At 37.3% G+C, this 14,711-nt stretch overlaps 1 protein-coding gene across 2 annotated transcripts in view; it reads right to left on the reverse strand.

Moving 5' to 3' along the window:
• SDK1 (sidekick cell adhesion molecule 1) overlaps positions 1-14,711 on the reverse strand; it is a 332,432-nt gene that overhangs the window by 236,859 nt on the left and 80,862 nt on the right. For both annotated transcript variants that reach the window (XM_026054081.1, XM_026054080.1), the window contains 3 exons: positions 13,444-13,603; positions 8,051-8,157; positions 4,632-4,779 (listed from right to left, as the gene is read on the reverse strand). In XM_026054081.1, the coding sequence (XP_025909866.1) occupies positions 4,632-4,779; positions 8,051-8,157; positions 13,444-13,603 (415 nt within the window). The remainder of the gene's footprint in view (positions 1-4,631; positions 4,780-8,050; positions 8,158-13,443; positions 13,604-14,711) is intronic.

A 14,711-nucleotide genomic window follows, 5' to 3' on the forward strand; every position in this document is an offset into this window, starting at 1 on the left:
AGTAGCCTCTCTTTTTCTCTCCTGACTCTTTGGCAATGATCGAGCTCTGCCATCCCTCTCTCCCACTGTATCCCTCCTGCGCATCCATGGTCCCCAAGCATGGCCAAGCCCACCTCTTCCTTCACATGCCTGACATAGGAGGTTGCACCCTGGAAGCTACACTCTGAATAAGTTTGAGATCCTCATCTAAAACCATTGGCAAACAAATTCTGAGCAGAGGGAAAAAACAGTGAGTTTCAATTTTGACAAGCTTTAGAAAATAATCCCGGGATTTGTTTGCTCTGAGGTGTTAATGTTTTCCAGCACTGAACACAGCAGAGGTAGTAGCTCTCAAACCAACCTGCTGCAGCATCCGGGCTCCCCACCCGAGCACTCGAAGAGATGAGGGGAGATTTCCCTGCAGTTTTTCATACACATACGGCCCTCGAGGATAGCAGGAAAATGCCATAAGACGCCATGGAGGATGTTTTCTACGGCTGCCTGTTGCTTAAAATTGAAGTTATTCAGTGTCAAAGTTTACTTAAACACATACTCGGGCGCTAACACATCTCAGGCTAAGGAAACAATTTAATTCTACAAAATTTTCTTCATCCTCAGGTATTGAAAAGTTGATTCTAAAATTAATGTGGTGCCTTGTACAAGGTCATATATCAATAGGTACTGTCAGACAAAAAACAGCATACAGTTTTCCTGTCATCTCTCTGGAAGAGAGGTGCCACTCCAGCTCAAAACATTAGCACATGTACGAGCACTGCAACCCTTTTTTCGTTCACAGCTACCACACCGTAGACTTGACAGTCTCCGAATTTACTGCTCACTAATGCTAATCATCACAGTTTTAATTAAAGTATTATCCAGTATGTGTGAAAAGTAATTATGTGCAACTAACATAAGTTGTATGACAGGATAGCGGTTGTAGAGACACACATTGCTGGAACTGAAACTGCTCATAAAAACAACAATGCAGTGTTTGTTTTGAAGTGAAAAATGTTTATGTGCAACATGGAGTGAGTTGTCAGGGTACAATCTAATTTAATGCTAATGCCAACCTCTAATATATTATTTCTATATCTTTTAAATTTTCTTATTTTTAAAGCATGCTCAGTTACAGCTATCATTAGCAATATTATCACCTTAGTTGATACCAGCTTTGCTTAATACATAGTGGATGTCTAAAACGCAGTAAGTCCTATATAAGAGCCACTTGAGCCTAACATACTTCCATTTCACAATTTGCCAGCACATTCAGTCTCCATAAGCGATATTAATGACCACGTTCATTCATATGTGAAATGAAAAACTCTTATTAAAAAAAGATATTAAACTCATGTATACCTAAAGGCAATTCAATTCATCGCCATCTGCCTGCCAGGATAAAGCACATTTGGTTCATTTATAGTGACTGAGTGACAAAAGTCCCCCTAGCGCTAGGGGCCACTGCTCCAGCAGTGTCTTTACATGACAAAAAAAAGAACTTTTCTGCACTGCGTTAGATAGAATTTTACTAGCATAAAGACAGAGCGAAGGAATCAGCTAATGCTTCAAGTGAGCCAATTATCAACACAAAAGCTGCAGAAAATCCCAAGGATAAATTTATATCAAATAGGAGGACAACTTTTGCAAACTGGGTTGTTTTTAACAGTCCCTGCTGGTTTCTCCTTCCCTTGTGCTGCCCTTGAAGTTATGGGGAGTCATTCAGAGTGCAGGAGCAGAAATGCTCATCCAAATGCTGCTTATTAGGAAAAATAAAGACCTCATGTACAAATTGGGTTGGAAGTTAGCTTAGAAACTACTTCACCAGCCACTCCCTACAATTCTGAGAATCCATAACCTAAAGCAGAGTAAAATAGGTAAATAGTAAAATCTCTGCCAGAGGATCAAAAAAAATGCCTCAGTGTAACATCGAACATTTTCTACCTTAAAAATGCAGAAGTGGCCATCATTTGTGAAAACGATCCATTAACTGATGATTTCTGGGCACTATTATCAACTTACAGCACTAAACCTGCTAAATTACCAATGCCTCAGTGTAAACATAGGCCAACCTCTACAGAAAGGCCTTCTTCATTACCCCTCGAGGCAAGAAGTAGTCAAAGAACTGCACTACTGAGCTATCAAGAAGTTATCACAAGTCTAGACACATCCTTTCTAGCACATGGGTGCAGAAGAAAGTATTTTTAAGTGTAGAAAGTTACTGAAGACAGCAAAAACATCTATCATTTGTGTTTTTTCCTAAAAAAATAAAACAATAATAAATGGACTACTAATGGAAGGTTTTCCAGTGAAAAAATCTTTTTTTTTTTTTTTTTTTTAAAGAAGTCAATTCCAAAATGCCAACTTCGTTTGTCTCCAACAAGCACTGACGAAAAATTACCGTGTACCACATGTACCTCTACCATCCTCATCCTCTGTACTGCCTATTTCCTCAGTCTGCATAGGATGCAGCAAGGCTGCTCTTGGGAACCATTACTACAGCTGACCGAATAGCTGATTGATCTGGCTAAATCATTATAAGCTTGTTTAAGAGGATTAAAAAAGCTTTATATTGATTTAGCAATATAAGGTACTTTTAATCAGTTTAAAGAGCATCCATACAAGGTGGCTGTCTCGATCTAACTGGATCTGTTGCTAAACTGGTCATTTCGATTGATGCACCTTTGTGTGCACAGAAAACATGACTTGAAAGGCACAACTTGCTCTCCAGAGCAGCAACACAATTCCCATGAGAAAGGTATTTTTCATTTCTAGTTTTATGTCTAAACGTACATCCTCTCTGGGTCTCAGGTTTCATGTACTTCTAAGGTTTATTTGCAGTTTTCACAGCACTAGGTGAGTTGATTTCCACAAACTATTTTGCTAATATTGCTAATAATTTGTGGAACCAAACTACATTGCACCTACATTGCACAGAAAACTGGTACACACAATATAAACCTGCCATTTCCTGAACTTATTGTGCTTACCTGATTCCATATATCAAACCTAAAAGGAGATGTAAAATTTCAGCACATCTACTTCTACTGAAAATGTGGTCAGATCTTCCTACACACACCAGACAAACACAAAAGTCTTCAAAAATTCCTTTTGGACAAAACAGCAGAGCAGGGATATAAAAATACATGTAGGCAGTTTTAGATATAACCTACCACAGGAAAAAAAAATGTAATTTTCTCACTTGTAAACAGTTGCCATAGTGCTATGAATTACAGATGATTTTGCCCTAACAAGCAACAGAGTATGAGTTTAGACTATTCAAATACATCTTACATATATCTATATTTGCAGCTTTATTACACCGCAAAGGGACCTGCACAGAACTCATTTCCAGGTGTTGCCAGCAGGCCCTTGCCTCCATCACTCAGTTACCCAGTAATAGCCCCCAAGCAGCTGCCTGATACCTGGATAACGAAGCTTCTTCACCATTAGCTTTTTGTGTGTGTTGTGGGGGTGTATTCACTGCACGGACAAAATAAAACTTGTATCATGTCATGACTGAAAGAAGTAGATTCCTAACAAATAACTCAGGAGTTGTCTCATATCTCTCCAAGAGAACACCCTCAAAATACTGTTTCATCTTCCAGCCTGTTTCTCTTTAAATTACTATTAAACTATTCATAAGTTGCTTCATATTCTTGCAATACTAATTTTAGCAGCTTCCAAGGGCTTAGGTAAGATAGTTTTGTCTTTAAGAAATGTGTATGAAAGGCATTAAAATATACAGTATAGTTTATTAAAATTAAAACCTAAGAAGTTTTCTATTGCTAATACAAACTCTAAAGATTCAGTAACCCTTCTGGAACTTGGCAACATCTCATTAACCATCAGCTGCTAGCATCTCTATCCTGTTGGATATATGAAGATATAATGCACATAATTAAACAAAAAAGCCACCTGAATTCTTAGCATTGCAATAGTTTTCTAATAAAATAGACCAATAAAAATAGTTTAGACTTTTTTTTTTTTAATGCTACAGCTAGCCCCTACCACCTCTAATTAAAATTATGAAGGTAAAAACACAAGTTGGCCTAATAACTGTCTCAGGAAAGGATAAATGAGCACACTTGGAGATAATGCTTAACTAATCACAGTGCAAGAGCTCTGCCATTAGTGGGTGAACTGCTAATTAGACAAAAAGAGATAAAACTGTCATTGTATACTAAAAAGATAAGGAAGAAGAAAAAGCAATATTTACAATTCTACTGCGAGGAAGATAGTATTGAGCATAACTCCATGTAAAAATTCAGTCCTATGTGCTAGAACAATAACAAAAGCACTCAGTATTCATTAAGTTAGCCCAGTCAAGTAAACATAATTGAGAGATGAGCATTCACTTTTCCAAAATGTATCATGAAAATGAATAGAGTGAAGAGAGGGCAGACATTCTGCATATTCATTCCCTTATGCTGCACTAAGAACATTAAAAGCATATGAATTATTTTGTCAAACTGCTTGGGAAGTTCAGAGCTGGTTTTAAAATAGGCATTTATCTCAAACTTAGCCAGAGCTATGCTACTTTATTCTCTTTAAACCTTAATTAGTTTACTTAAAGTAAGTTACATTATCAAATGTAATTAATCATTTTTCAGAGTGGTTTCCTCCCCCTTTTCCTTTTGAGCTTTGCATCAACTTACATTCTGCTGCTTGGTATAATCTTGTGTCCATCTCTAAACCAAGTCACTTGTGGTCTCGGGTGGCTGGATATGTGCAGGAAGTCCAAAACTGCAGCTTGTCCTTCAGTCACTGTTTTTCTCTGGTTTGCATCCACAAAGTTTCCCATATCTGCAAAGAAAATCATACTAAGCGTCATCAAAGTACTCGAGTATGGCCCTCTCTCTTCTCCAGGGTCAGAGAAAGAAATAACTGTTCTTTACAATAGTCATTATCATCACTATAATTAGGCAATATGACACAACAGATCACAAAATAGTGCTGATTAACACAGATTTGGGCAAGCATTAAGGTGTAAGGCAGAGGAAAGTGCTGCTAGAGCACACAAGAAGTGCATCAATCAGCAACACTGCACAGCCTAAGTGTTCTTTTACAATAGCAGAGTCTGTTTTTAACCAAATATGTTTTGATGAAGATTTTTTTTTTTAAAATATCTCCTTGTACTATACAAAACAGCTTACTGCGTGATGCAAAGAAATGCAAATGGTTTGTCTTTTTTTAATCATTTTTTCCTTCTATCTGTAAGTGCACACATAGACAAAACAGCTGCATGACTTATAGCCAAATTTATAGCCTGATCTATGTGAATAGCTCATAGAGGCCAAATGGATATAAAAACAACAAGGCTATGGTTGTTCTGGTAGCTATTAGTTCTTCTGTGATGCAAATAGTACACCTGTATCTCTGACATTTATAAAGGCATTTGTAGCATTAAACAGCAGGTTTTAATAAGGATTTTAATGGAGGAAAGCTCTACAATAGCAGAATCTTGGCCTCTGGATAAGTTTTTCATAGACAAGTGCATGCATCTATGGAGTCCTTGTTAAAAGAAAAAACAGTAAATGTTTTTCTCTTGTTTTTCTTCTGCCTTTTGTATCTTATTTCTATCCATTAAAATAAACAGGCCTGTAGGCTCCTACTTATTCTCTCTTGAAAGAACCTGTATGTATTTTATTCTGCTTTAAACTGAGAAGCTGGTGCACAGAGAACTCTTTGGGTTTCCTTCACTGAATTGCCATTTTTTAGGACCACGGGGTTTTTTTTTCCCAATTTCTCTAGAGCAAAAAGGGATGCAACGGAGATAGAAGCATATGAGGCTACTATCAGGCCTGTGGATGGAAGCAGATGAGAAGAGACAGAACAAGAACAGGAATTAAAAACACATGGTATTTTAAAGAGGCTTTAATCATCTTTGTGATTTCCGAGTTATTTATTCAGACATAATCAGCACTGAATTTCCTTTGTTGCTCCAGATTTCGCACAACTGTAATCAGATCATCTACTTGAAAAGAAGTTTCAAACCATGTAGGTGGATCTAATTAACTTCACCGTCATATGATTATCCCAGTCTTCACAATCCAAGAAGTTTTAAGTCCATTCTGTAATTAAGATTTACTCAGCAGTTTTCTTCTAAAGATGTGTTCCCATTCAGTTAAGTAATACTTTATTGTGAAGAATTTTTAAAATTATTTAACAAGACTGCTGCTGCTTTGGAGATCTAGGACATGGAAAATACCTCAGATCTTTCCCAATGCATATTATACTTGTGAATTTTGAATTTTCACTACATATGTTCAGTTTTTTAAAGTTGATTGGGAAGTAGTTCTCTCTAGCGGCACATAAAGTTCATTTCCTGTGAACACCTCAAAGTTAAGCACCAAATTTATAGTTGCTGGTAGCTCTTAAAAAGCCTGATCAAGATAACCTAAGTCCTTGGAATTCTGTTTTCTGGTATGTTTTTAAGAAAAATCAACAAGTTGTAGTAAAATGAAGTATTTTATTATGTCCCTACAACTTAAAAATGATTAGTTTACATCAAAGCTTGTTAAAAAATGGAAAATAATCATAGTAGCAATAGTTACTCTAGACAGAGACAAAGAAAAAAAGTTTATTCTACTTCCTCTCTCTCAAGAGCAACCAAACACACAAAAGAAAAACCCTAAAGAAACCAAGCACTTTATCCCAAATCTTTCCCTTATTCAGAAGGGAAAAAGGCTGTGTCTTCAGGAGACAAAATTCTCTAGCAGAAATATCAAAGTATTTCAGTGCCACCTCCCTCCTATCCGATTCCCACAAGTATTTCCCCAGAAATTGTGCATGTCCACCGTGCTAATATAGCTGCAGGGAACCATACTGGGAGAAATATATTTTTTTTTTTTTATTACAAACTCTACAAGTTAGCTGCTGTTTTTCCAAAAATGTTGGATGAGTTTCCCAGGCCACAGCTGCACAGACGTGTTTCTGCTCAGCCTGCAGGCACAGGATGGCACAGTGCAACACAGGAGCGGGAACGCTTAGCAAGGAGGAGGGAAAAATGAGTGGATGGCACACCAGGATTGCTGCCAAAGCATTTCGCCCCCAAAACCACACCTGTAGATGCAACTCCATAAGCATCCAGGTTCATCTAACCATTTCCCACTGTAAAAAGGGGAACTTCTTTCCTCCCCTGCTTCCCCTGGCCCTGTCCTTCCTGCTCCATCTTCCTCTTCTGACCTGGTTGGAAATCTGATTGTGCTTCCCAGCCATGCTCCCTTTGCATCAGCTTTTACTTGGTCTCCTGGGCCTGGCATAGTTCATTAAAACAGAGAAAAATATTTGCAGTGGTCCAAGGAAATGAGAGCAGGCACCACATCAGCAGGAGGATCATGCAATACAGGCACGGCAGCCAGGGGAAGGCAGGAGTTATAGCAGCAAAGTCCCTTCCCAGCAGCAGAGAACTTGTAGGCTGGCTCCCAGCACCCTTAAAACTGTATCATTGAGAGATCAAACATATAATTATTGTAATTATATAATTTAAATATATTTATTTTATACATAAATATGGGGGGCTGGTGAACATGAAATCAAAACCTTTAGAGCAGCATCGGTAACTGTTTTTATTTTAAAGCACAGAAAATTCCAAATAACTTCCCTCATGACACAGTTATTCATTTTCATCTGTTCCTTGGAATTGGTTTTCTAGTAAATAATTCAATTTCTTTCCTAAATTCCACATATGAAGTGACATTTGCTACTACTGACCCTGAGGAAAAGCAATGTGATCCACATTTCACTGCTTACTCGTAATATACAAGTCTCTCTTTAAAATGTAGTTACTTCAGAGAAAGAATAAAGTCTAATTCTTGGATTATTTGAAAGCTATTTGGATGATATTTTCTACACATTAACATAAAAAGTGAAAATAAATCTAGATAAGTGCATTACCCAGTAAACGGTTAAGCAGTAACTTTTAACATTTCCAAATCAGATACTAAATTAGAGCCTAACTCCAAAGAATCCTCCATTCCTTTCAGAGAAAAGCCAGCAAATATGACTGCTATGCTGGTTTTGACATATGAAAAAAGATCAGTTAGCTAATGAAATAACTTGTATTTGAACATACATGCCACCTGAACTTCAGATCTTCTCTGCAGCAACGCTCCCATCCTGTTTCGTACAACACACTGATAAAAACCAGCATCGGACCTCTGCAGAGCTGGGATGATGTACCTAAAGAGACACAAATACAGAATTATGGTAGGCGTACAAGCAAATCAGTGCATTTCTTATTTCTCCTCTAATAATTTATGCATTATCTCAAATATTATAGCACTAGTACTATATCTAGGAAAAAATACTTGAACTGCACAAAAAAAAAACTCTTCCAGGTTAAAACCTACACTCGATAAATATTGATTGGTCTCCCCAGTTTGCCTTGACATAGACTTAAGTGTTTTCCTTCATTTTAGATACCTCATTCACCAAGCAAAGATGCCGAGCATTTCGCTTGGAGGTTGCATAACAAAACCACAACTTAAATGTAGACAAAAGGAATCTTGCAAGAACCATCAAAATTTTCCCATGAAAAAAGGTGCTTACTCCACTGTGTGACTAGCTCAGCTCAGAAGAGCACTGCAAAAGACACACTGCATTGTACATTATATTTGTTCTGCCCTTCAGGGTACTTAAAATGTCACTTCGGCCACTAATGTTCGCCTTCCTCATTCAACTATATCTGATAGTCCAACACGAAAACGAGCTGATCGGCACAGTTTTAATGTGAATAAAACAAAGGACTAATATAGATAATCCTGCATTAAACAAACATTAATCAAAGAGCAAATTCCCCCAGTCACCTTCAGAGATCTTAGAGCAGGATTAATGAAAGTCTTTATGAAAATGATAAATAATACTGCTGAATTTTAATCTTCAAAATTTAATTCTACTACAGAAGGCCTCATCTCATACTTGCACATACTATACACACCCACGTACAGAGCTAATGTGTGAACAGAATCAGACGGTATGAAAATGAGAGAGGTGGGAGAAATGTAGTTTAAGTGATAAATGGGGACTATAATCACTGCATTATAATTACCATCAAATACACAATAGAAAATAGTTCAGACAGCCTAAAAACCAGTGAATTACAATACCAGAACCACCAAGAAACTTTAGCAATCCCGAGCAATTCCCAGAAAACCCTGGCTTCCCAAGTAGGCAGCTTCTGATGTAGGCCTCATCTATCCTGGTGACGACTCCTACTCCTCCCTTGGTAATTTTTCTGCAGGGATTAAAGGAATTTCTAGGGAAACCAAGAATTTCTAGGGAGAGGGGGCAGAGTCTAACCAGTGCTGCCTTCAGCATACAAATAACTGCAACAAATATTTAATTCTAACTTAGGCATGCTGCCTGCTGCATGTGCCATAGGAGACACAGCAGGAAGCTAGGGGAATATACAGGGCACGGGATACCAAATGATGGAGAAGACTTCCTTAGTTCCTTCCAGGAGTCCTCCTTTCTTTACTAAGTAGCTGACTGCTACAAACCTCCACTGTAGTGTGTATATATAATCAAACGATATTGACAATTCATTTTTATAGCTAATATTATTAAACAGTTTCTAGCTTTCTAAGGTTTTCTCCCTCCCCAACAATTCAGTATTGTACTTAACCAACATTTGTTTTTCTACCTGTCTCTTATACGGAGCCAAAATTTGAAGGTCTTTCTTTGGCATTCTTCAGTACTACAGGAAACATTAAGTTTTTGCCAACTTGTGCGAGCCACAGATTGTTGGATACTCAATCAGACTTTTCAGAAAGCTTCTGAAGAGAGTTCACTTGTTTCTAAATAGAAATAGCTTCTCTTTTACTGATGTTTTTTCTTCTTTTAGAAAATACATTTCTATTTACCTCACAGCAAAATACTGCTTTGTGTGTGCTAAGCTTTCATGGTTCAAGTTATTTTGCGATAGGCAAAAGGCAGAAAAAATAGGTCTTTCTAAATTCAAAGGGTTCTCTTCCACGGACTAGATTTATATCAAAGGTTAAGACAGGCCTTTGTTTGTTTGTTTACCACAGCAAGGCATCATTTTGCTTTAATTTTGTGTGCGCTCTCACTTGTGAGAGAAGAACTGGCCGCCGTCACAGTGCCCGAGGCCACTGACGGCTTCCGGGGACTTGCGCAAGCCACGGAGTCAGTTAATTTGTTTTGAGCAGTACAACCACCAGAAATAAAGTTTCCACAGAAAGATGGAAAGTGACAGGGAGCAAATAAAGCTAATATGAAAGACAGGTAGGAAAGAAGGTCCTGGAAACCCAAGGATGCTCTGCTCCAGGTACAGTGAGGAGGGAGAACTTCAGAACCGACTGCTGCTGAACAGATAGAATTTGGATTTTCAAAAGTCTCACTTGTGAAAAAAGCAACATATTGAAGCCAAACCTGTTTTCTTTCCTAACCGTGTAGCTTATCATATATTCAAAAATTTTAAAAACAGAATTGAGCACCAAGTGACCTAAACTCCAGCTGGCATAGGTATTGCTTTCAAAAGACAAATACCAAAAAAGTCACTGTCTTAACTTCACACATTCTTAATTCGTACTAACTAGCTAACAGTGCTCTTCAATCAGCACTATTGATCCGGTTCATTCCAATACATGTGTCTCAGACCACGGCCTATTTAATGTTCTTTTATAAATGCTGACCACCAAGTAGAGTATGCACAGTCACTACAAACAGGCGGCTGTGCGTTCCTAATCAGCACCTTTCTATAAAGACGAGCTGTTCATTCAGGGGCAAACCACGGTATGCAAAGACTCCAATTTATTCTTTACTCCTTTAGTGTGCAATAAGCCCTGAGTATTTTCATGCTTTTACAATATAGACATTAACTAAGCTGCAATAACTAATATTAATTACTGAAAATATTTGATGAGTCAACCCGCACCTCAACTCACTTATATGAGAAAGATTCATGCATTTCACAGAACATTTACATTCCTAAGAGGACAAACTATTACAGGGTCAAAGTTGAAATTTTGCAACTGGAGTTTTTGTGTTTAAACCTTCCCCTTCTTGCTTTCATTCATCCTAATGTACCTATGTCACTTAATCCTTTTTAGGCAACTATGTGGCTGCTAGGACAGCCACGCTTACAACTTTCCTATAAAATGAAAATCTTCTTTAGCTTTTCCTCAGACTGCTGCAAGGAATTACATTAATAACAAGGCTGCAAAATTTAAATTAATATTTTCTAGCAGTATTATTGTAATTATTATAAGCTAATATTTTCCTATCTTCTTAAGTGCCTCTGTAGCAATGTGTTTAATAAGAAATGGAAACAAGGGCAAAATAAAACATGCAAAATGAATAAATGTGCCTTTCATCATGACCTGAAACTCACTAGAGTAAATTAACTCTGCTGATAAGAAAAGAGGTCCATGTGTGCCCAGATCCACAGACACACAAGCAGGCAGCTTGGGAAAGACGTTTCAGTACCCTGATCCCAAATCATATTGCAATACACAGTCAAATTATAATTTTGGGTCTTGGTGAGTTTAAGAACGTGCACATATCTAATAAATACCATGGCATTCTGTTCTTACTTTCCAAATGTCACACAGGCTCACTCAGATTTCTTTCAGTATCATAAAGTTTAAGCCCCTCAAGTCCAGCACACCTACAAAGCGTGAGTTTGCTTTTGGTTAATAATCCATGTTTTTGCCTTACCCAAGGTTGTTTTCTCTTACTCTCTCAGCATTTACATGGATAACAGCTGTTGTCAGCTCTGTCTTCCAAAAAAAATCCAGTGGCATTAACTCCAAGTCATGCTCAAACCCTTTGTGATTAATTGTACTATTAGAGATTTCTTTTTTTTTCCTCTAGAAATATTCACAAGTCTCTTTTATAAACTAAACATTACTGCATGATATATGTAGGGCCCAAGATAGGAGCATATTTCAAGGCCTGATAACAAAAACAGCTAATGAAAAAAACAAGTTATTCAGCACATATTCAGTTTTTCCAACAGCCTCACCTAAACCAAAGGTCTTGAATATTCAGGAAAGTGCAGATAAAACTACATGTTTCTTTGGAAATACAGTCTCTGAATACATTTGTGCACTACATGACCTGAGAGGATTTTTAAAACACCTGCTGTTTAAAGGACTCTAGTGCTACTCCTCTAGAAATGTAAATAAATTTAACATCAGCACTATTGTCCATGTTATCATTTTGAAATCTTTGAGGAAATCAATTATGGATGATCTTGTTAGACTGTATTGTCAGTTCTATATGAAGAAACGTTTTGATAGACTTAGTAATATAATACTTAGAGAATTCATAGTGATAGCAACCCTTAGAAGCATCTGTTCTCTCAAAAGGGAAAAAAAATCTCAGGAAGTCCTAATGTCTAGTAGAGACTTTAGTTTCGCTGCACCATAGCAATGCATATCAGTAATGACAGATTTATACCCATACCACAGCAATGCATATCATTACCTACAAATTTATCCCCACCTATGGCAAAACTTCTATCTACAATGATGAAGCATGATTTTTCACTGCCTTAAGCAATGCAATTATTACCTAAATGTACTATTTACCCTGGTTCACTAAGGATGGAAGCGTTTTGCAAGGGGTCTACTACACATAAACACACCCTCAACTTCCAAATTCAGCAAGAGATTTCAACAAAACTTGGGAAGTGCAGAATTTGCATAGATATTAAATTTCTATATGGTTTATGGAAATTGGCAACTGCATAGGGGAAACCTAGTTAAGGTTCCCACTAAGGAAAAGGCAGAAGAAACTCAGTCATTCAATGCTTGTATGTTTGGCCATCTGCTCCAAAACAGCAAAAACGTAGCTCTGATTAGCACAGTACATTTTTTCACTTGCTCATGGGATGTCTTAAGGAACACAGACCAGGTGTGAATGAGGTCCTGGGAACTACACAGATCTACAGAACAGTTTGTCAAACCGCAAGATTAATTTTTATGCTCCCAGAGATGAAAATAAATAAAATTCTTTTATTTCTCCATCTACCTATTAAAGAGGACTTCCATTGAGGTTAGTTCTCTGTAAGGATAAGCAGCAAGTCAGACAAAACATTTATCTAATATTTGCTCTGCTTTCAAGGCACTACAGTGATGGAGAACCAAGGTACCTAGAATAGCAGACAAACATCGAATAGCAGACAAACATCAAGTGACAAACTCCCTTCTCTTTTCATTCAGAAGAGGAAAACCTTAAAAAGTATCATTGATTTAAAAATACATCAAATAAAACATCTCCCCATGAGAAAAAGTATTGATATTAAAGTTTGCGTTACCATCTCTACTTTGAAATCTTAAAAAAACAAATTTTCGCAGAAGAGATTCTCCCAGATGTTCTCTAATTACTGCTAACCTTCACAATAAAAACATAGTCAATGCATCAGTGTCTAAAAAAGGTTAAGTACTCTTGCTCTTTTTTTCAATTATACTTAAAGACAACTATTATATGGTTTGTATTTACTTATATTCAGTGGAATAGTTAGTTATTTCACTGCCGTTGCGCAACCACTTGAATTCCAAGGGCCAGCTGCCTTCAGCAAGGCATGTCAGCACAAGGCGATTTCCTTCCAAGTGTATCTGGGGCAAGCCTGGTTCCGTCTTGAAGTACGGAGCAACATCATCTGAAAGAGAGAAAATCGTTTTAAAAGTTATTTAAATGAGCATTAGGAAATTTCATGCCCATGGTATTTAGCGCGTTTCTTCTCAAAATGGCCAATGTAAAACAAGGACAGCGCGTCCTAGCTCTTAAGGTTAACACTGCTATATTTAGAACTAAGTTTTGTCTTCAGAAACATAATTCACAAATAATAAACTTTAAAAAAAAAAACTTAAAACCCTCAGGCCCTAATGCTTATTTGAAAGAAAAAAGAAATGCCTGGTCTGATATTTTTTTTCTTTCCCCTTTCACAAGGATTAAATTCACTCAAAAAAATTAAATAAAGCAGAGGAGTAATCTTGGATAGAAATGATTATCACAGCAGGAAAAGTCTCAAGGTATATGGAAAACACTGATAGAAAAAATAGTTTAGAACAAAACACTTCACAAAAAAATCACAAGATTGATATGTTTCTTTTCCATGTTATTGCAACTCAAAACGCATTAAACAGTATTACCCAAAACCAATTACAGATTTTGAATTGGGGCATTTTATTAATAGTCGAGGGTCAGGTACAACTTCAAACTCTTATTCTCCTGGCAGACCACACATGCTTAGACTTCCCCAAGTTGCAAAGTGAGGCTGTGAATGTAACCAGAAAGGATGTGCCTTTTTCCATCAGGAAAAAAAAAAATTCCCCCCAGAATTATGAATCATTCTGTGCCCAGTCACACGCTCACTGACATCAGCCGGAAAGGGACTTGGCCCATGGCAAGCAAACAGCCCACTCAAATCACTTAGAAACTTAGAAACCAGTCACTAAAATTCTATTAACTAGAAAGATCGTTTCAAACATTGCTTGAAATAAGAAGTCAATAAGAATTCAAGTCATATGGATAACAAGTTGTGGGTAAGGGGAAAGGACCCATTTGACCACACAACCAGCTATGGTCAAGCAAAGCTAGAAGATGGACTAAGCTCAAGATCACAGAAGGGAAGGGATGAATAAAAACACATGAAAGGGGACAGCAGGGATGCTAAAAGGAAATAAGAACTCCACAGTTACAAGGGCTTTGTGAGGAATTAAGCAAAGCAGAAATTACAGCATCTCTTGGGCTTGATACCATCACCG

The sequence above is a fragment of the Nothoprocta perdicaria genome, unplaced genomic scaffold, assembly GCF_003342845.1.
Source record: "Nothoprocta perdicaria isolate Ctin4 unplaced genomic scaffold, notPer1 scaffold_12, whole genome shotgun sequence".
NCBI lineage: Eukaryota > Metazoa > Chordata > Aves > Tinamiformes > Tinamidae > Nothoprocta > Nothoprocta perdicaria.